At 43.1% G+C, this 24,187-nt stretch overlaps 1 protein-coding gene across 1 annotated transcript in view; it reads right to left on the bottom strand.

Annotated features, from left to right (window-relative positions):
- The window catches only part of LOC146855445 (stabilin-2-like), a 1,201,024-nt gene that overhangs the window by 349,859 nt on the left and 826,978 nt on the right, over positions 1-24,187 (bottom strand). The window contains 2 exon segments of the mRNA XM_085653243.1: positions 8,124-8,180; positions 21,091-21,237. Coding sequence (XP_085509369.1) covers positions 8,124-8,180; positions 21,091-21,237 — 204 coding nt within the window.

Raw genomic sequence — 24,187 nt, 5'->3', positions numbered from 1 at the left:
ACCTATGCTGTATTCAACCCTGATGAATTACCTAAAGAATTAAAGCAGTCTGTGAAAGCAGAAGTTTGGGATTTCACTTGAGAAGATGTAGGATTAATGAGAAATGTAGATCCAATAAAAATAACTGTAAAGGAAGGAGTAACTTATCCAAATGTCCCTCAATATAAATTGACACCTGAGATAATTGAAGGAGTAACTCCCATAATAGAGAAGATGATCAGGCAAGGAATTTTGAGAGAAATAATGAGTAGTCCATGTAGTTCGCCAATAATGGGACTAAAAAAGCCTAATGGAAAATTCAGAATAGTGCAAGACCTGAGAAAAGTGAATAAAATTGTCGTGTCATGTTGTCCCATTGTGCCAAATCCATCAGTGATTTTATATCAGATTCCTCATGATGCGGAATGGTATACAGTGATTGATCTATGCCATGCTTTCTTTTCTATTCCATTGCACCATGACAGTCAGCAAATTTTTGCATTTCGGTTTGGTGAGCGTATTTTGGCATGGTGCCGAATCCCACAGGGGTATACAGAAAGCCCCTCAATATTTAATCAGCTATTAAAGAAGTCTTTGGAGAGTCTAGAAATGCCAGAAAATTCAGTATTAGTTCAATATATCGACGACCTTTTGGTGGCGTCGAAAACACGTGAAGCTTGTGAGGTAGACACTATAGCATTGTTGAATCATTTGGCAAATGGAGGACTGAAGGTGTCACCATCAAAGTTGCAATTCTGTAAGAAGGAAGTACAGTATTTAGGACATAACATCGAGAAAGGACTGAGAAAAATAACAGTAGACAGAATCAGAATCATAAAAGGAATGAGAGCTCCCATGACTCAAAGACAGGTGAGAATGTTTCTGGGAATGGTGGGGTATTGTCGTCAGTGGATTAGTAACTTCTCCCTGATTGCAAAACCTTTGGTACGACTGAAGAGAAGTGATGTGAAAGATCCCATTGAGTTGAATAAAGAAGAATTGGCAGCATTGAAACGATTGAGAGATGGTTTGTGTGAAGCACCTGCATTAGGTATGCCTGATTATGAGAAAGAGTTTGAGTTGTATTGCAGTGAGAGAAATGGATGTGCACTCTCTGTGTTGATACAGAAGCATGGAAAAATGAGGAGACCAATTGCATATTTTTCATCAATGCTTGACCCAGTAGCTGTAGCTTTACCTGGCTGTTTGAAAGCAGTAGCTGCAACATGCCGAAGTTTGGAGCAGAGTGAAGGAATTGTGATGGGATATCCGTTGAAAGTGTTTGTACCTCATGATGTGGCGATCCTTTTAACAAGGAGTCGTACTCAGTATATGACACATAGTCGGCTGACTAAGTGTGAAAAGGTCATATTAGGTGCAACCAATGTAAGCCTTGCGAGGTGTTTGAATGTGAATCCTGCAACATTGTTGCCTGATGCTAAGAATGTGGAAGTAAGAGACGAAGCAGATCATGATTGTTTGGATGTGCTTGATTTCTGCACAAAACCACGACCAGATATAAAAGATGTACCTTTGCCAGAAAGTGATTTTGTGATGTTTGTTGATGGGTCATGTTTGAGAACAGATGAAGGAGTGCTGAGTGCCGCATACGCAGTATGCACAGTCACAACAGTATTGGAAGCATCCTATCTGAAAGGAGTAAAATCAGCCCAAGTAGCGGAATTAGTGGCCCTAACAAAAGCATGTAAGATCGGGAAAAGTGTGAGAGTGACTGTGATAACGGACAGCCAGTATGGCTTCGGAGTGGTCCATGATTTCGGCCAACTATGGCTACAAAGAGGTTTCCTGACCTCAAGTGGAACTCCTATTAAGAATGCTGAAGTGGTTGGGAAATTGCTTGAGGCGATACAGCTGCCTAGACAATTGGCTGATGTGAAATGTGCTGCTCATAGTCAAGGTGGTGATTACATCACCACAGGAAATAGATACGCCAATGATATGGCACAATATTGCGCACGCAATCAGAATTCTGTCAATTGGGCTAAGGAAAGAGAAATGTTTTCTTGCTCCTTGATGTTCACTAACATTGTGGGAACTTGGGAAGAAGTGAGACAATTGCAGGAAGAGGCAGGAGATGAGGAAATGAAACAGTGGGTAAAAGCAGGATGTGCACCAAGAGAAAAAGATCATGTGTGGGTCTATCGAGATGGAAGACCAGTTATGCCTGATAGCATGATGTCTACCATGGCACGGATGTATCACGGCCAGGGACACATAGGGAGAGATGCCATGATCATGTCATTTAAGCAGACCTGGTACAATGCAAAATTCAGACTTGTGGCAGAAAGTCTATGTCAGAGATGCCTAATATGTCAGCAATACAATCCTGGCAGGAAGACAGTAGTGAGTCTAGGAACAATAGGCCGAGAAGGAGGGCCTTTTACCAGAATGCAGGTGGATTTCATTGAGATGCCTCCATGTAACAGATTGAGGTATGTTTTGGTTATGGTCTGCCTGTTCTCTAGGTGGGTAGAAGCATTTCCAACAAGAAGAAATGATGGGATGACAGTGGCAAAGCTACTTTTGAGAGAATTCATCCCCAGGTTCGGGTTCCCAGTGACCATTGAATCAGACAGAGGAGGACATTTTCATAACGAAATTGTAAAATTAATTTGTGAAGCATTGAATGTACAACAAAAACTACATTGTGCCTACCGACCAGAGGCTTCTGGTGTGGTTGAACAGATGAATGGTACTATCAAAAATAGAATTGGGAAAATGTGTTTAGCCACAGGTATGAAATGGCCTGATGTCTTGCCTCTAGTACTCATGACTATTAGATCAATTCCAGACAGAACTACAGGGTTAAGTCCTCATGAGATAATCATGGGACGCGCTATGAGGCACGTTTTTATACCAGTCAACAAGCTGATGACTATAACTGATGACATGGTATTGGAATACTGTAAAAACCTGGCTGACGCAGTCCATTCTGTGTTTCATCAGGTTGGAGCGGATGCTACCACCCTTGAAAAGAAGCCAGCCCATGATCTGAGCCCAGGAGACTGGGTAAGGATAAAAGTCCACAGAAGAAGAAACTGTTTGGTTCCAAGGTGGGGAAAACCAAGACAAGTCATTCTGACCACAACAATAGCTGTGAAGTGTGCTGGACTGAAAAACTGGATCCATGCCAGTCATACTTTGAGGATACCAAATCCAGTGGACAGCACAGAAAAGGAATATTATGATGAATCAGAGTCAAGTACTGAATCAGATAACGAAGAGCCAAAAACACAAGAAAACTCTGAAAGGGGGAAACAGAACCAAATCTAAAATTGGTCCCCAGAAGTAGCTCTCTGAGAAGAAGATTGCAGATTTCTGATGCCAGGTCATATTCTGAAAACGAACAAGGGACACAAGGCCCTAGAAAAGAACATAGAAAGAAAAAAGGAAAAGATAATGAAGAAGCAGTAAAGGAAATCCGGGAAAGGGAAGTACCAGATGAAAGACTGAGAGAAATTCCACCTGAAATAACAGATTTAAGTGAACAAGGGACAGGTACAGAGAGAGAGGGACAGATTATTGCGGAAGACCCCCGAGGAGGTGTAGAGAACTGCAACACCCAGTTAGGTGAAGGGACAAGTAGTCAGCAGGAAGATTGTGTGTCAGAGACCCGAGGAGGGACAGAAGTAGGGAAAACAAAACAAGTGATGGAAAAAGAAATCGTTGGAAAGGAAAAGCAAGTTGAGACGGAGTCTGATGAAAGTGAAAACGAAATACCTGAAGGTCGAGTTCTGAGAAAGAGAGCTTGGAGAGATGAAAAGAACAATAAAGGAGGTAAACTGAAAAGAGTTGCAAAGGATGATGTGTGGCCAAATAAAATAAAGAAATTGAGATATCGGCTGACACGAGTGAATTCACCAAGGGCTGAACAGGTGAATGAAGTGACCAGTCAAGGAAAATCAAAAGAAGAAGAAACGATTCTGAGTAAAGAAGGTAAAAGAATAAGGAAACCTAACCAGAAGTATAAGTCACCAGAATGGACGTATGTGGCTCTGCCTGAAAAGAGAAAAGAGGCAGATAGTCAAGGAAATCCAGAGGAGACTGTATTGAAAGTGGTTGAAGAAGAGGAAGAATCAGAAATCCTGAGAGTTCTCTTGTCCGATATTGGAGAAGAAGAAGCGGAAGTTCAGGAAATTCTGTATCCGGATTACGAGAAGGAGGCAAAAGATGATGAGATGACAAACTGAATAGAACAAAGAATCTGTTGATGCGGAAACAATAAACTAAGTAAAAAGTAGAAACTGGTAGAACCACGTAGGTGCTTAGAAGCCTTGGGTTAGAAACTAGCCTTGAAGTAGAAGAGGCTAAGTCAAAAGACACAGTCCCTTTTAGTAAAGATGGCTAACATAGATAGTAGTAAAGGTAGATGTACATTCTTGAAAAGATGGTGTAAAATGTGTTTTTGTACAGGATTAGTAATGCTTCTATGGAGCATACTTGCTCTTCTAATTTCTTTTAAGGTTACTATTGATACACTAGAAGGACATAGTGAAAACATCACTAATATGGGGGAGATTCAAAAGGTAGTTCCGACTAGAATAGATAATAATTATTTACCTAAAGACAGAACTATAAATGATTTTTCTAATAATGTGTTTTCGAAATTATTGTATGAATATGTAAAGACAATGGACGTAAGGGACTGCTACGTTTGCATGCAGTTGCCTGCATCTGTGTCAGAAGAGTGACTTATCATCACCTTCCGGCAACATATGGAATAACATGTAGTGTAATAGCTAGTTTATTTTATCAGATGGGAAAATTAGAATATTATTTTTCAGATGTAGATAACATTTTTGCGCAAGTACCTGCTAATAACAAACTAGACAAGATAAAGCCTGCTAAGGTATTAGGTGAATTTTTCTTAAAAACTAAAGAATTAACATTAGAGTATATATTCAAAAATAATTTGACTTGCAGTTTGAAGAAAGAGGAAAAGACATTCTTAGACATGGTCGAGGAAAGGAGATTGAAAATGCAAAGAAAGGCTTCTGAAGGGAAAGCAGAGAAAACTGTCTGGGGTGTAGAAATGGAGAAACATTTGAAGGGTGAAACTAATCCAACTCTGGCTTTAGATTGGCCTCAGAAAGGGAAATTGTGTATTAGAAGAAATCAAACTGTATATGATAATTATTTTCTAGGTAATAGTGAGTGCCATGATACATACCGAATCATGGGAGGATGGGGATTTAAAGGTGCAAGAGATCCAGTTTTCCCGGGACTATATTTTATCTGTGGGAACAGGGCATATTATCGTTTGCCAGACCATTGGTATGGGACATGTTACGTAGGCCTGGTTTTTCCAAAAATCTTTCACATGGATAGAGGAGAAGATGGTGTACATAGCTTAGGTAATCATTTAGTACGTAGTAAAAGAGAATCTTGGGCAGAAATTATGGGTGACATTTTTGGAGCATTGATACCAGCAGTGGGAATATCTCTGAATGCTAACAAAATTAGAAGATTATCAACAGTAGTGGATCGCTTGTCAACAAGCACCGCTGGAGGATTCTTATTGGTAAATACTGAAATGGTTGGCATGCGTGCTATGGTAATGCAAAATCAACTTGCCCTTGATATATTATTGGCAAAAGAGGGTGGAGTCTGTAGAATGCTGAAAGTTCAACATTGTTGTACTTATATTCCTGATGAAAGTAAAGACTTGAAAGTTTATATTAAAAACATTACAGAATTGCATGACGAAATTACACCACTGGAGGTTGAAGGTGTTTGGGAAAAGATTGGAAAGAAGATATCAGCTATTAAAAATTTCTTAGTTAAGTTAGGTAGTAATTTTATTGGTAAAATATTGTTTCCACTAACATGTGTGATCTTCGCAATATTAGTGTTAAAATTAGGTTGTATGTGTTGTAAAAACAAGAAAACTAAAAATAGTATAAAAAGTGAAAAATTAAAAAGAAAAAAGAAAGATCAGGAAAGATTTGGAAGAGATAGAATTAGAAGAGTGGAAGGAGAGTATGTATAAAACAACAAAAAGAGAAGAATTGGGGGAAACTGAATTATGAATAAGAGCAAGAACACATTTTGAAAAATCCTTAAAAGAGAACAAAAATGTTGTATTGTTGTGGTGATAAAATCACCAAAGGGGGGATTGCTGGAGCGGGTAATTTTAAATTTTTTGTATACCCTCTCCATTTTGCATGTTTATATTAATTGATTAATTAACTAACAGTAATCTTATTAATTGATTTGCCGTGGATACTTACCAACCTTACTAATATATGAAGTACACGTGGGATTTGCATTTGCAACGCCTAATTAATACGTTAATTAAAATATGTACGCATATTAATGATAGACAATTAGAATATTGCATGATATATGTTGCTTTTGTGGTGTATTTGTGATTTGTGCTTCATAAAGTGAGTATAATCCGCTTTGAGTGTTGCATTTTGCTAGATAAATACACACACATATGGGTATTAGCGAGGAAATAACATTTTATTAGTCATTTCTATGTATTAATTACGTTTTTGTGTTTCTTTGCTTAAGTTGTCCATTCGGGCCTATCGAAAAATGGCCGCCCTCTGTATTTGACGTGACATGAGCTGCTTCATGAGGTTATAAGTGAAGTGCGCCTGCGCTAACACCAGCAACAGTGGCCTCCTCATGACCCTAACCAGACTGTACCCACCAAGGACGCCCTGGGAAACAAGCCAATTCTCCAAAAGAACAATAAGGTGACTTTTTTAACCGGAACAATCAAGACCAATGAGCTAAGAGACATTACTTTTGTGGGAACCTGTCATACGATCTTGGACTGTCCAATCAGGAGATGTGAAAACTAATATTGGTTACAATATTATGTCGATTTCCCTTATAAAAACCCGTAGAATAGAGAGGTTGTGTGTTTTTTTTTTTTTCGTTTTCCTGACGTTATGCTGACGGAGAGGACGGTGACACTGCAGGACAGCTGTTTCCCTGAATCTTTGACGGACTGATCGGATGCCCAATTTCCTGATGAACTGAACTCTTACATTTAATGGGCATAGAGAGACAGAACGACTGAATTTGACTTAGAGGACCACAATTAGCCAGAATAGGTAAATATGATGGTCAGTTGCTTGAATAATCAATGATTTACTTGCATTAATTAGATAAAGATTGATTTGATTCATTACAGAAATGAGTTGGATTGTTTATTTATGAAAATGTATTAATGCAAAGGGAATAGAGTATTAGAAAATCACTTAAACCAGCAACTAGCTGATCCACGACCAACCTATGAAAGGAATACCAAAGGTGTAATTTAGGGCTAAATGAGTAAAAGAAGGTTAGGTGGATTTATTGCTCATAAGGGTCAAAAGGGTATTCCTTTCATTTCAGCGGATGGAACAATCACCTCCCTAGGAAAAGCAGACTGATAGAGAATGAATGTTGGTGTTATGGGCCCCACCAGCGAACGTAGTGATTGAGTGTGTTTGTGAAATCTTTGGTCTGTGACGGAGGGAGGGATTTTGTATTCCACGCTGCAACACACTCACCTATCTAATATTTGACAGGTTCATTACTCATATGTGTATCCTAAATCCAAGACCATAATGGACAGTGATCACAGATGTACAATATATAATATAAACAGGAGAGAAAGTTATCACGGCAATTGGAACTCATGTAAATGAAGACTAAAGGCTGAGGTGCGTAGAGAACACGTCAAGAAGAAGGAAAAGAATCTGCGTGAAATTATGAAATAATCAGAATACATTTATGTACTTGATGAGGTAAAAAATTTACATTGAATTTTTGTTTGGAGGGGATAGTATTTGTTAATAATTGTTTTTCCTTTCCCCCTTCTGAGTCAGTCCATTTTCTTCCTCCCCCTTCCTTTTCCTCTCAGTCACACCATCTTCACTATTCTCATTTCACTGTTCCTCAACTTTGTAACTGGTTCCATACCTGGTTGCTTCTTGTTTATTATTATTAGATGTATCATTTTACTCCCACCTGTTTGACACTGTCCTGATGTTCAGCAACTTGCTTGAGGCTAAATATGAATACAATTTCATGATTTTGACTCTATATCTTATCGTTTAAAAAAAAAACATTTCACAGTTTACCGATTTAGGCTGTGAGTGAAAGCAATTTTTAGTCCTGCTTACCTTGCTCTTACTACCAGAGGGGCATGATGGCATGGCGAAACAGTAGCCGCATGATCCCTTCAAGAAAAAAAAGATATTCAAGGTTGTTATAAATATACATTTTGAACTATTTAGTATTTGAATTGTATTGCTGGTATTTTAGACCTTTAATCTTCTAAATGAAGTCTCATATTTCAGCTCGGTCCAAAACCATAGAGGTTTAACATAAATTTGGATGCTTGGAATTCTTTAGTAAAAGTTTAGCAAACGTTTACGAATTTGAATATAGTGCATTTTTGATTAAACATGTATAACTAAGTTACTTGAACTGTGCATCATTTTAGTATTCCCCATCAGTGTGCGCACCTTTACAGCACAGAGAGGGGGGTGTTCAATTAATTTGTTTAAAACAAGTCCCTTTGAACTATTAAATATCTGCAGATTAATCATCTAACCAAGAACTGCACATACCCTGTACTTGATCTCAGCAGTTGTTCCCTGCTAAATCCCAGCCTTCGGTAAACTCGCCCTACTATTCATACCTTCCTCTCCGAGTCCTTTGTGAATTGTAAACTCTGAGCCACTATTGTTCAGTCCAATAGCACTCTAACTCTACACCTAGATTTTACTACACTGCATTCAGAAAGAGTTCAACTGAAACCTTCCTCGCCCAGGGGTCAAGGTTTATAAACCACAGCACATCATAAATGCCAGCCAGCTAACCTCATTTTCCTTGACCTTGAATAGAGGACATTCCTAACCCCTTTCATCCTCTCAGCCTCAGAACCATTCTCGTGAGTTTTGAAGGTTGCAGAGACACATTGCAGAGAGCTGAAAGCATTGTAATACCTTTAGCTGTTGAATGCAAAGTCAACTCTTCTCTGGGCATGGACTTATAAACTACTGTCTGGCATACAGACAGCACTAACCTTATCTAATGAAGACCTGCAGCCCAAATGAATGTCTGGTGAGTGCTGTAGAATTCCGAATTCCCAAAGAAAACGCCAACCCAACATCATTAAAGGAAAGACAAAAGACCTCATGTATTAGTACATTTCCCCATAGACACAATGGAAAACCCTTTATACTGGGTCCATTATTCGCTTTTATTGAATGAGCACATGCATCAGCTTCATTCCTGGACTCTGAATAAGCTAGGCTAATGACTACAACTAAGGGGCTGAGTATGATGCGGTTTGGAAATCATCCCAACGAATGGGTTTGGGAATGGTTTCTGACAGACTCAGATCGGTAGGGTTCAACCGACCGAGTACGATGCATCCGGATACTTCCAGATACGATTCGGTTGGACTTCTATTGACTTCAATGGGAGCCTATGTTCTGACCGAATGCATATTCTCCCATTGAAGAAAGGGGTGGCTGGGGAAATTCGAGGCACCCTGTGGCAGGCACCCCCTGGTGCCTGCCACATTGTGCATGGTTGGTTAGGGGGGACCCATGGGTACCCCCACGGGCCCGATTGGGAAGTCTCAGGGTGCTAGGGGGCCAGCTGCAATACCCCAGAGTCTGATTCCGACTGCCGATTCGAGTCGGACGGCATGATTCGGAAAGGCTATACGAATCCAGCATCGTACTCGGTCGTTCCGAAACGTGGCCCATAGAGACGTACAAGTCTGCTCTGTACGGCTCGGTCATTCTGAATGCCGTCGGCTTTCAGATTGGGATATTCCTAATGCCTAACTCGCATTGTACTTAGACGGTCGGAAACCTTTCTGATTTGGTCGGAAAGACACGTTCCCGATCTGATTCGGACAAAAGCAAATGCCGTTAGGAGGCCTTCCAAACTGCATCGTATTCGGAGCCTAGGGGGTCTATTACTATGTTGAGCGGAACGCCCGACAGAATCTCCCGCCTGCCTCCCATTTACCCCCCGCCATATCATGCTGGCGGGGGGTACCGAGGCGAACGGGAAGAACGTCTGCCATTTTTTCGCCTGGTCGACCAGACGACTGGGCGGAAAAGGGTTGAATATGGTGGTGGTGTCTGCTAGACACCGCCATCCATATTACAATAGCTGTGGGAACCAGCCTCTCGCAATGGAAAGGCATGTGTTTTTTGCCTTTGGGGGCCCGTTGCAGGCCCCTAGGATGTTGGGGCGGCACATGGGGGGTACCTATGGTACCCCTCTGCATTTGCATGCACGACGTGGTAGGCACCGCGCAGTGCCTGCCACGTTGTGCATGAAAATGCACAGATGCCTTTTTTGCATTGCGGCGGGTGCTGCTGACAGCAAGGCCCGCCGCAATGCAAAAGATGCGGGATGCGCCCGCCAGTGTGGCGGGCACATCCTAATTGTACATGCGGGACTGGCGCACACAAGGCGGGCGGTCCCATCTCCCGGTACGATGGCAGGTGGACTTTGTCCACCCGCCATCGTAATAGACCCCTAAGTGTTATAGAATAATGTAGTGAGTCCCAGCCCATATTTTGGTATGGAATAGTGGGAGCATGAGAAGTGTTTTTATGAAAAATGTGAGTTAATACTTATGTGGTATCTGTGATTTGCCCCTTCTGGAACTCTACCTCTTATCTCTCTTTTTAGATTTCCCTCCTTTCTTTGTCTCCATGTTTGGCAGGTTACCAATAAGGCATCCAAGGTAAATAATCCTGCCTAGAGAGCTCTTGAGAACAAGCCCTAAAAAGCCCGACTTTATCACTCCTTGTATGTGAAGATCACCATAGGGCAGAGATGATTAGAAGTGTCAGCAACAGGAAAGCAAACATACCTAACTCCCTCAGCACCCCCTCTCTACCATCATCTGGGTTAATGTTGCAGACAGCAGAATGAGACAAATGTTAGTGGTGGAAAGACAGTTCTAGGAGGGTCTCAATGGGCTGCTCACTGCACAGCAATACTGACAAGCAGATGTGACTGACCTTTTACAGAACATCCAGCGACAATTGAGCATAGCATCCAATGGGAACAAGATCTGGTCCCATGTTAAACTCTGATCTTGCCGACCAAAGTAGAGTGGCTTAACAGTAATGGGTTGCTCTTGTCAAGTGCTTGTTGCGAGGAGCCTTCTCTGTTGTTTAAGTTGTTTAAGTTGTACAGAAACATAGAAGATGGCTTCCTCGATTGACTTTGGTTAAGAGAATGGTGGTTTTGGCAGACATGCTGCATCTAAAGCTATAGTAAACTTGTCATCTGCAGGCTCAACAATGTTTTCTGAGTATTCTCAGGCCTATGATCTGCAGCTGCTTTGCATGCTGCTCCAGTCTCTAGTTGGTTTCTGTGGCTGCACAAACGAAGCAAAAGAAGAAATCAAAGGTGCAATAGCTTTCTGTTAAGAGCAAACGCACAGCTTGAGGTTTAGAATAATTTTGCGAAACTAGGCACTTCTTCCCTCCGATATGAGCACAGGCTGAGTCATTCCAAACAGTTACATTGGAAAAGTTTGTAAAATAGGACAACCTACTATTATACGCCGGAACCCTCGTTATAACATGGAAGGCAGGTGCCCAGTATCCAGTGGCTGTAGTAACAAACTGTTACAAATTGGGCTTCATGAGAACTGTTGTTTAGCATCAATCCTTTCACAGTTGATGGCTAGTCGTTTTTACATAAGTTTGTATATTAAATTTGACATGGGCATTCTGTCAGGTTTAACGTAATGATTCTTTTGATACCCTGACCTACCAACTTTAGTAGTCCTATTTAGAAGTTAGCACAGCTGAGTTGTCAGTGTGTCACCCTGCACTTGCCAATGGGGCTAATAGCCATTTCTCAGTAAAAACAACGATTGTTTTTTTTTTACCTAGAAAATCAGTTGAGTGTCCTCTGCATATGTACACAAGCTGATATTATCAGTCCTGATTTTATCTGCTAAAGGTGGAATACAGATATTGAACAAGACAGTAGATCCTTGCAGCACCTTCTTTCAGTGCTTACGGGGGGATGCAAACCATGGCAAATGCTTGGCTTTATGAATGCTCGAGCTACTGGTAACCAGTGCAAATGAATCTGCTAGCCAGTTTGCCCAATTGAATATTTTTGAGTAATCTTGAGCTGGCCAGGTCACGTACGGGAGGTTAGTAAAATAACACTGTAGAACCTGTTTACTAAGCCTATTCCAGGATCTGCAGGTGGTCAAAGATTTCTTCAGATGTTAATCCTAGAAAGAATTTCAAGGGCTCTGTTATTGATAAGTTGTCTGTCCAAACTAAAGGGAAGGTTGTTACAAATCTTAACAAGCAAGTTGGTACCCAAATTTGATCTAAGGTTTCGGCTACTGCGTGGGCAGAACCAATCGCAGCCTGCTGGAGCTCAGTGTTTGTTAATAGTGGCAGCTGCTACATCAATTCCATCCCCTATATGTAGATTGGGGTCACTTAGTATTACTGATATGTTATTATTGGTAATAATTGCAGAGATAACATCAATATTTTAATCTTAAAAACATGCAGGAATATTTGGTGCGGTAAATGGTATAGCGTATGTAAGGGCAAGTTTTAAAGAAATAGTCAATATTTTTGCTTCTGCGATGTTCATAGTATGTGATTTTATAATCTTGAAAGCTTTTCTACAGATTAACGAGACTACCCCACCCATTTTGTCTCCTTGTCCCCATATTTTTGAATAAAGTAATCATTTGCCATGGTAGTAACTAGACTGTAATAGTGTCATTCTTTGAGCCAGTCCTCAGAAGAAATCCGACGTGCTTCAGCCAAGAACGAGCATTTAAAAGCCCTAAATTAATAGATTGTTAGAAGGAAGAGAGTCTCATATTTTGTCTGGAAAGAAATTTATTTCTATTTACATTTTTGCTGCAAGGCTTGAAGCGTGAGGATTGCCCACTTAAGCCAGGTGATAACACTTATGTTTTTCACTGTCGCTGCAATAGCCCTTATCCTAGTTCTGCAATTCTCCAATTCAGCAGTTTGTACCACAATACATTCCTGTGAATACAGGGAAATGCTGTTTTAAAGTCAATAAAGGCGGTATAAAAAACAGCACCAGGAGAATTAATTGCTCTATTTAAGAACATTGACTGTAAATTGTTAAATGACTCACCGACGTTTATGCAGAACTAAAACAGGTTCCTGCAGATCAGAGTCTCTGATAAACACAAAGAAAGATAATGCAAGCCCACTCATGAACACTTCAGTGGCAGAAACTCAAAACCTGCAGCAAAGCTTTGAGGGAAACAAGGCAGTGGTAGTGAGTCTGAGGGAGGGAACGCTTGCACTTAGAGTGGAAAAGAGGATATGACAGGAAATTGTAATCCAGAGCAAACATGGGATCAATTATGAACAGCTAGGCAAGTAGTTCGCAAACAAAGTGAGCTTGTGATTCCCACTAGACTCACAATAGTGATATCATTTCTAGTTGATGCACAACTGGTCCCAGAAATCAGATTACTTTATGTACACATGGTAAACCTAGATAAGCAGAGTTAATGCTCTAACAGGGACTGGAACAAATATGGCTATAGTGCGTATCATAGTAACAAACCCAAGTCATATCATCCCCCTTGTGTTTGCAACAGTAAAAGGACTTCGGGGTTCAGAGTTCAGAGATGCAGAAGCTTCCCTGGTAGCAGGGAAAGCAGGTCAGATAAAAGGCAGTACCTAGGTTCAGCAGTGGGTTAAAGACTGGAGGATTACCTTCTCAAGGCAGGGATGGGGGCAGTGAAGGTGTTGATGAAACAGACGCTGCTTTATCTGCAGAAAGGGGTAGAGCCTTCAGAGGACATCTGAGGTGCCCATGCCTCTGAACTCAGAGTTACCTCACGAGGGAGGGAGGTACTGGGGAAGAGGGAAAACCAATTCCTGGTATGGACGTTGAAGGCAGAATCTCTGTCATGGGGTAGGAATTGAGCAGAGCAGTGGCTAGCGAGATGAAAATAATGTGTCCATTCACTACTTGGATTACTGTTGCAGCAGTGTGCTGAAGAGACCCTAGTGTATTATAAAGAAACATAACCCCTGGCTTGCAATATCAGAAGGACTGGCAGACAATGTTGGAAGCATTGTCCCACCATTTGGAAACATAGGCTGTGACCTAAGTATAACACCAGTAAATTGGCCTAGTGATTCAAGAGGTCACTGATGACATCCGTGTGTTAAGCACTATATAGAAACAATGTAGAATTATTATTATTAGTAGCAGTAGTAGTAGCAATAGTAGGATCATCATCAGGAGGAATGGCTCACTACACCCGAAACACTAGCCCATAATTCATTCAGGTTATAAAATATCTGTAAGGCACTGTCAGCTGATGTAGGAGTTATTTGAGAGTGTGTAACAAAAAACAGAATGCCAAAACCAATGTCAAGAAGAGGCAGGGGAAACTGATCCACAGTGCACCAAATATTGGTCCAATAAATCTGTGGTAGGTGGCACATCACCACACCATGATCCTAGATTTAACTAGGCTTTTTACAGATGCACAGGGAGGACAGTTTTGCCCTCCAAATGAGAGTAGAAGCTATAGATTATGACCATATCGCACTGGTCAACGGCAGCGTTCTGGCTATAGCATTAGAGCATGAGCAGTGCTTATTGGAAATTACTGCTGAAAAGTAGGAATGGCAAAAGTTGTCGTTTTTTAATTTACTCACAGGCCAAACTTGTTTTCCTTGTGGCAGAAAACAATCTATTTTCTGGAAAATACATGTGTCAGTACTGCTTCCATGGCTATAGGTTGCCAAATGATCCAGTAAGGGGTGGGAGCTTATGCCAGAATTTATTCAACAATTCTGATTGGTGATAGGTCAACCAATCATACTGATTATTCAGCTGCTCTGATTGTTTGCCATTTGGCAGATCAGAATTGTGTTTAAATCATTCCCTGTGATTAAATCATTCTATTTGGCAGCTGCTAAACATGCAGCAAGACTAGGTGGTACACCTGACATCTTTTTGGACCGGAGCATGGGTTCTATGGATTATACCCAGATCAGATGACTGGGGGTGAGTGCTTGCAATGTTCAACACTCCGTCCATCACTACCTTTGGTTTTTGCTTTGTTCGCCATAAGTTGGCAGGGTATGCTCAGACGTGAGTCCCTTGCTCACTTTGCCACTGGATTCAAGCAAGCCTGGCTGAAGACGGCTGAAATGCCAGAAACCGGTCCTAGGAAGCTTGTTTCCGGTCCAGGGAAGACATGGCTTGGCAGTTCGGGCTGGACTGTTCCCATGAGGCACAGGGTCAGACTGATTTGCATATGGCCATGTCTGAACTGGGGTGGCAGAGTGGGCTAAAGAACGGTGATGGATTAAACCCAGATCAGATGACTGGGGGTGAGTGCTTGCAATGTTCAACACTCCGTCCATCACTACCTTTGGTTTTTGCTTTGTTCGCCATTAGTTGGCAGGGTATGCTCAGACGTGAGTCCCTTGCTCACTTTGCCACTGGATTCAAGCAAGCCTGGCTGAAGACGGCTGAAATGCCAGAAACCGGTCCTAGGAAGCTTGTTTCCGGTCCAGGGAAGACATGGCTTGGCAGTTCGGGCTGGACTGTTCCCATGAGGCACAGGGTCAGACTGATTTGCATATGGCCATGTCTGAACTGGGGTGGCAGAGTGGGCTAAAGAACGGTGATGGATTAAACCCAGATCAGATGACTGGGGGTGAGTGCTTGCAATGTTCAACACTCCGTCCATCACTACCTTTGGTTTTTGCTTTGTTCGCCATAAGTTGGCAGGGTATGCTCAGACGTGAGTCCCTTGCTCACTTTGCCACTGGATTCAAGCAAGCCTGGCTGAAGACGGCTGAAATGCCAGAAACCGGTCCTAGGAAGCTTGTTTCCGGTCCAGGGAAGACATGGCTTGGCAGTTCGGGCTGGACTGTTCCCATGAGGCACAGGGTCAGACTGATTTGCATATGGCCATGTCTGAACTGGGGTGGCAGAGTGGGCTAAAGAACGGTGATGGATTATACCCAGATCAGATGACTGGGGGTGAGTGCTTGCAATGTTCAACACTCCGTCCATCACTACCTTTGGTTTTTGCTTTGTTCGCCATAAGTTGGCAGGGTATGCTCAGACGTGAGTCCCTTGCTCACTTTGCCACTGGATTCAAGCAAGCCTGGCTGAAGACGGCTGAAATGCCAGAAACCGGTCCTAGGAAGCTTGTTTCCGGTCCAGGGAAGACATGGCTTGGCAGTTCGGGCTGGACTGTTCCCATGAGGCACAGGGTCAGACTGATTTGCATATGGCCATGTCTGAACTGGGGTGGCAGAGTGGGCTAAAGAACGGTGATGGATTAAACCCAGATCAGATGACTGGGGGTGAGTGCTTGCAATGTTCAACACTCCGTCCATCACTACCTTTGGTTTTTGCTTTGTTCGCCATAAGTTGGCAGGGTATGCTCAGACGTGAGTCCCTTGCTCACTTTGCCACTGGATTCAAGCAAGCCTGGCTGAAGACGGCTGAAATGCCAGAAACCGGTCCTAGGAAGCTTGTTTCCGGTCCAGGGAAGACATGGCTTGGCAGTTCGGGCTGGACTGTTCCCATGAGGCACAGGGTCAGACTGATTTGCATATGGCCATGTCTGAACTGGGGTGGCAGAGTGGGCTAAAGAACGGTGATGGATTAAACCCAGATCAGATGACTGGGGGTGAGTGCTTGCAATGTTCAACACTCCGTCCATCACTACCTTTGGTTTTTGCTTTGTTCGCCATAAGTTGGCAGGGTATGCTCAGACGTGAGTCCCTTGCTCACTTTGCCACTGGATTCAAGCAAGCCTGGCTGAAGACGGCTGAAATGCCAGAAACCGGTCCTAGGAAGCTTGTTTCCGGTCCAGGGAAGACATGGCTTGGCAGTTCGGGCTGGACTGTTCCCATGAGGCACAGGGTCAGACTGATTTGCATATGGCCATGTCTGAACTGGGGTGGCAGAGTGGGCTAAAGAACGGTGATGGATTAAACCCAGATCAGATGACTGGGGGTGAGTGCTTGCAATGTTCAACACTCCGTCCATCACTACCTTTGGTTTTTGCTTTGTTCGCCATAAGTTGGCAGGGTATGCTCAGACGTGAGTCCCTTGCTCACTTTGCCACTGGATTCAAGCAAGCCTGGCTGAAGACGGCTGAAATGCCAGAAACCGGTCCTAGGAAGCTTGTTTCCGGTCCAGGGAAGACATGGCTTGGCAGTTCGGGCTGGACTGTTCCCATGAGGCACAGGGTCAGACTGATTTGCATATGGCCATGTCTGAACTGGGGTGGCAGAGTGGGCTAAAGAACGGTGATGGATTAAACCCAGATCAGATGACTGGGGGTGAGTGCTTGCAATGTTCAACACTCCGTCCATCACTACCTTTGGTTTTTGCTTTGTTCGCCATAAGTTGGCAGGGTATGCTCAGACGTGAGTCCCTTGCTCACTTTGCCACTGGATTCAAGCAAGCCTGGCTGAAGACGGCTGAAATGCCAGAAACCGGTCCTAGGAAGCTTGTTTCCGGTCCAGGGAAGACATGGCTTGGCAGTTCGGGCTGGACTGTTCCCATGAGGCACAGGGTCAGACTGATTTGCATATGGCCATGTCTGAACTGGGGTGGCAGAGTGGGCTAAAGAACGGTGATGGATTAAACCCAGATCAGATGACTGGGGGTGAGTGCTTGCAATGTTCAACACTCCGTCCATCACTACCTTTGGTTTTTGCTTTGTTCGCCATAAGTTGGCAGGGTATGCTCAGACGTGAGTCCCTTGCTCACTTTGCCACTGGATTCAAGCAAGCCTGGCTGAAGACGGCTGAAATGCCAGAAACCGGTCCTAGGAAGCTTGTTTCCGGTCCAGGGAAGACATGGCTTGGCAGTTCGGGCTGGACTGTTCCCATGAGGCACAGGGTCAGACTGATTTGCATATGGCCATGTCTGAACTGGGGTGGCAGAGTGGGCTAAAGAACGGTGATGGATTAAACCCAGATCAGATGACTGGGGGTGAGTGCTTGCAATGTTCAACACTCCGTCCATCACTACCTTTGGTTTTTGCTTTGTTCGCCATAAGTTGGCAGGGTATGCTCAGACGTGAGTCCCTTGCTCACTTTGCCACTGGATTCAAGCAAGCCTGGCTGAAGACGGCTGAAATGCCAGAAACCGGTCCTAGGAAGCTTGTTTCCGGTCCAGGGAAGACATGGCTTGGCAGTTCGGGCTGGACTGTTCCCATGAGGCACAGGGTCAGACTGATTTGCATATGGCCATGTCTGAACTGGGGTGGCAGAGTGGGCTAAAGAACGGTGATGGATTAAACCCAGATCAGATGACTGGGGGTGAGTGCTTGCAATGTTCAACACTCCGTCCATCACTACCTTTGGTTTTTGCTTTGTTCGCCATAAGTTGGCAGGGTATGCTCAGACGTGAGTCCCTTGCTCACTTTGCCACTGGATTCAAGCAAGCCTGGCTGAAGACGGCTGAAATGCCAGAAACCGGTCCTAGGAAGCTTGTTTCCGGTCCAGGGAAGACATGGCTTGGCAGTTCGGGCTGGACTGTTCCCATGAGGCACAGGGTCAGACTGATTTGCATATGGCCATGTCTGAACTGGGGTGGCAGAGTGGGCTAAAGAACGGTGATGGATTAAACCCAGATCAGATGACTGGGGGTGAGTGCTTGCAATGTTCAACACTCCGTCCATCACTACCTTTGGTTTTTGCTTTGTTCGCCATAAGTTGGCAGGGTATGCTCAGACGTGAGTCCCTTGCTCACTTTGCCACTGGATTCAAGCAAGCCTGGCTGAAGACGGCTGAAATGCCAGAAACCGGTCCTAGGAAGCTTGTTTCCGGTCCAGGGAAGACATGGCTTGGCAGTTCGGGCTGGACTGTTCCCATGAGGCACAGGGTCAGACTGATTTGCATATGGCCATGTCTGAACTGGGGTGGCAGAGTGGGCTAAAGAACGGTGATGGATTAAACCCAGATCAGATGACTGGGGGTGAGTGCTTGCAATGTTCAACACTCCGTCCATCACTACCTTTGGTTTTTGCTTTGTTCGCCATAAGTTGGCAGGGTATGCTCAGACGTGAGTCCCTTGCTCACTTTGCCACTGGATTCAAGCAAGCCTGGCTGAAGACGGCTGAAATGCCAGAAACCGGTCCTAGGAAGCTTGTTTCCGGTCCAGGGAAGACATGGCTTGGCAGTTCGGGCTGGACTGTTCCCATGAGGCACAGGGTCAAACTGATTTGCATATGGCCATGTCTGAACTGGGGTGGCAGAGTGGGCTAAAGAACGGTGATGGATTAAACACAGATCAGATGACTGGGGGTGAGTGCTTGCAATGTTCAACACTCCGTCCATCACTACCTTTGGTTTTTGCCAAGAAAATAAGAATCATTCTTCATGAGTATGGTGGAGAGCAGAGTACTAGGAATCTCACAATATTCCGATGCCTGCTTTAGTAGCACAGCTTACCATTTGCTGCCATCTCCTGTCCATGGATGAGGAAAAGTTGTCTTAAGCCCTTCTAGATATGTGGTTTGTAACTTCCATGAAAGGACTATTTTTTTATGTACAAAAAATGGAAATAGTCATTGAGAAGGTTTTCCATTAAAGAGAGTAGATTTGGGGTGCATAGGAAAAGTAGTTCAAGATAATGAGGGCCCTAAATGTATTGGATTGTGTTGGAAATGGCCCTTTCTGCAGCATCACCTCCAAACATTTTGCCTTCCTCCTCCCTATTTTGCTGAATTCATTTTTGTTGGCTTTAGGACTCTGGGCACTTTAGCACTGCTGTGCTGTAGGAGGGAATGACACTTTGCTACTAGCTCTGCTGTGTTGACCTGCTGCCTGGTGATTGCTGTGTTACACGAGGGACTGCCACTTTGCAACTTGCTCTGCTGTGTTGGCCTGCTGCCTCTTGCCTGGGAGTAGGAGTGTCTGGACCTGCTCTCTACATCCTTGAACCCAAGATTCTCTAAGGGCTTGCTGGCTTGCCTCCTGTTCTCTGAAGTCTTCGGGTCACAAAATACTTCTTGCAGCTCTGCTGGTCTCTGCCATCTTTGAGTCCAACCATTGCCTAAGATGCCCCCTCCTGTCCAGGGCCTCAGAAGTGGGTTTCCTGCACTACAGACCTTTTAAATCAAGCTTTTGTGCTCTTTGTGACCGTGAAATGGTCCGCTTAAAGGATCAGCGCAAGCAGGCGCATGTTTATCTCTTCACACAGCAGCATCAACGCTCATGACTGCGAGGCCCTAGCCAGATGGTCTGCAATGCCCGGTGGCTCTTTGCACTGGCTCAACTTGAGAAGGTTAAACTTCAGCGGAACTATTTGAAACTGTGTCTGACCCATGCTCAATTACGGTCAGCTTGACGTTTCAGATCTGGCCTGGTCTAGTGCTACCTCAAGTAATCCTTTAGCACTATTGACTTCTAAGCACTCTTTTGGATTTAATCTTTAAAAATTCTTATCGTAACTTCTACTGATTGGATTTTTGTCGTTTTGATCTTGTTTTAATCAGATACATTTTCTCTATTTTCCAACCTGGTGTGGAGACTTTTCTTGTGGTTTCATTGAGATACTATAATTAAAGTGTGCGCAAATACTTTACACATTGCTTCTTAAGTTATGCCTGACTGCTCTTTCCCAAACTACCAGAGGGTGAGCACAGGTTAATTTAGGTTAGGTATCTGAATGGTGGTCCCTACTGTGACAGGGTGCATACCTCTGCCAACTAGAGACCTTATTTCTAACAGATGCCATTGCCAGTCTCAAGGGGTAAGCTGGGGACCATTTTAGACTAGGAGACAGACAAAAGCCATCTGTACTAGTGCCAAATTTCCAGTAAGGGCTAAATAGGACTTCCGCTTGAAGAGCCGGGGACACATTCACAGATGTATTTTTCTGCAGGAGAAGGGGGCATAGGAAGAGATTCAGCCATGCAAAACATGCTGCGTTCTTAATTTATAGGCAGCAGTTCACTCAGGCACTGTTCAACCAAGTGATGTGAACACCTATATGTAAATGAAGATGCACATGCCCATATTCAACCGTTCATTCTTCCACTCATTCATCTAAAGTAAATTGATATTTGTGACTGACCAAAAGATCCAAGGTCACCATACTGTCACACCTCCCGCCGAGGCTGGGAGGGGTTAGGAGGCAGTCAATGCCGTAGGCGATGCCGCTGTCGAACTCCATCTGACGCTGCACTATTTTGCACTGTCTGTCGTTCATTAGAAGATCTCCCTGTGGACGAGAAAAGAGAATGTTACAAATCTATTCAATGGCTCTGGGACCTATGTAGACCCAAGACTGAATTTATTATTCCATCATTGCACTCAATGTGTTGGTCTGCTAAACTTATTAATACACTTGATCATACTGAATTCTTTCTCTTACTTTAAAATACCTCTTTGTTCAACATCATGAACTTTAGTACCTGAATAAATAATTCCTAAAGTCTGAGAGCCTGTTTAGTTTACACTTACTGACTGTACCTGCCACATTGTTATGGCACTGACTTTGGCATTGGCACCACACAGAGCTCGTACCAAGGCCTCAATTACATTTGTTCCAGTACGTTCAAAACAAAAGTAACAGATCGATCGGAATATTTCCTACACATTTATATAAGTTTCAGATAAACCAGCCCACCAAAGAAACAGCATGGAAAGAGATACATTTGGGTTATGAGGGGATAGAAAAAAGTTCTACTGGACTTGGTAGTATAACTCTGCAAATGTGCACATATATTTTAAAGAAATAAAGCCCCCAACTACAATAGTGAAGAGGCTCCACAACACAACTGTTTAAAGGTTAGCTGTGTGGCATTGCAGGCAGTGCACTGGTTCTGTCGAAGCCTGCATGTATGTATACTATTGTTTTTATTAGGCTTGGATGTACGTAGGTGTGTAATAACTAGCAAAGATGGCTTATCTACAAGTTAGACTTCTCACACAAAGGGAAGTATGTATAGGGGTGTACACAGTTACTGTTATAAAGTTCACATCTAGTTACCTAGACAATATGTTTGATATTGTGGACATGATATATGTGCAAGTTGATATTAAAACCTCAACATAATGGGATAACAACGTGTTTTAGATTTTCACTAGTTTTAACGCTGTATGAATATATTGCATGCATGTAATGGAGGTTTGTGAAGTGCAACTCGCATATATCGGCCAGTAGATTGCAAGGTATTGTGGGACTTAGGGAGCTCATTATTTTTTGGGAAATTATCTACAAGTTCGAAACTCAACCCAATAAAACCGAACTAGATACACTACTTACAGCTTTCTTAGAACAACTAGTGAGCTTGTAGAGGTAGGGGAAATGGGTGGGGGAATGCCACATATTATAATGAATGATAGCTGTACATTTAAATGGATATTGCCTACTGCCTTGTGACTCCTTATGATGGGTAAGCTCTTCAGTGATGTGCAACATGCTTAAAATGCACTCTTGAGGTTGATTATCCTACATCTTGTATGCGCGCAGTAATGTCTGCTAGCATTGAGCGTTATGCATATGGGAATCCCAGTCCCTTACTTATTTTTCAACTCTTTCATCATGACGGGGGAACCACACTTGGTCCCATAGGGCTCTTTTAGCAGAAACTATTTCAAGATGTCCCTCATATGCCAGTTCAATGACTTGTTGTCTTTGACTCTCAGGTAAGACAACTTTTGACCCATGTGAGATGATGCCTTCTGGAGTGACTGAAAGTTCTTCCTGCACATTTTAAAATTTCTGGTATTCTATGTCATCATGGAGAGGTCGAGCATGCTTTCTCCAGGAGTGATGAGTAATAATGTCTCTGAGAGCTTGCAAATGTCTGTCAGTGCTCATGGCAACAATTATTTGTTCTACTGATATGGGGGCAGGTGTACTGGATTTCACAATGAAGTTAACATAAGCATCAGCTGCTTTAGAAGTGGTGCCATGACACGGTATGGGTACATATGAGAAGTAATCAGCAAGATTCTGAGCTTTTCTTGAATGATGAACAATTGTATAATCATACTCCTGCAGTGGCAACCCCCACCTTTCAATGCAAGGGGGTACTTTTGGATTTAAGATTGCCGAAAACGGTGAGCATTGCTTAGTGGTCAGTGATAACCATGAAATGTTTTCCATACAGGAAGACATGAAAATGTTCACAAGCCCACACCACTGTTGGCTTTATTTTTCAGGCTGTGAATAGGCATGTTCTGTCGATGACAAACTCCTGCTGGCATACGCCACGATGCATCATGGTGCATTGGGATGTTCAGTGTGCTGGGTCAGCATGACACCCACACCTACTAGGTTCACATCAACAATAACCTCCGCTTGCAATTTTGGATCAAAGTATACCATTTCAGTGGGGTTCTCAATTGCATGTTTGATTTTCTTGAAGCTTTGTTCAGTCACATGACCATCGGAATGGAACATCTTGTTTCATTTAGTTTGTCAATGGGGCACTCACAGTGGGAAAGTGACATATATACATTAAACAGAAACTGGCCATACCAAAGAAGGATAGAGACATAGTTACATTTTTTGTGGAAGATGTGGATGACAAGGATTGTACTTTACTTAAAACTGGAGTCATTCCCCCATCAGAAAAGATATGACAGAAAAGCTTGAGTTATATTTTATGAAACTCAAACTTTTCTGCATGTAAAGTGAGACGTGCATCAGCAAGTATATGACACATTTATGTAAGAGCTTTATCATGTTTATTTCATGAGGCTCCAAAAACTAGTATGTCATCACTGTAATTGAAAGCATTTGTGACTGGCTGAATTATGTGACAAATTACATCTTGAAAGAGTTCTGCAGCTGACGACGCTCAAAAACCTAGCCTTTTGCATCTAAACAACCCAACACGAGTTGAAAAGGTAATAAAATACCTGCATTTTTTTCCAGTTCGATTTGGTGATACCCTTTGTTCAAATTGAGGCGAGAAAAGACTTTGGCTCCATTCAACTGCGTAATCATGTCAGCAATGTGTGGACCTGGATGTTGTTCCCTTTCATTCACCTTTTTCGCCTGGCTCAAATCAACGCAGATGTGCACAGAGCCTCAACTATCCTACTTCGGCACTACCACTATGCGAAACACAAATGGCGTCAGACCAGTGGATCGCTCAGTGATGGCATGTATCAGTAATGTCTCATTTTCTTTCTCAACAGCCTTCTGTAGATGAAAT

This window comes from Triturus cristatus, chromosome 4_1 (assembly GCF_964204655.1).
Source record: "Triturus cristatus chromosome 4_1, aTriCri1.1, whole genome shotgun sequence".
Lineage (NCBI taxonomy): Eukaryota > Metazoa > Chordata > Amphibia > Caudata > Salamandridae > Triturus > Triturus cristatus.
Note: the sequence above shows the minus strand (reverse complement) of the source record. Positions and strands in the feature narration are given on the sequence as shown.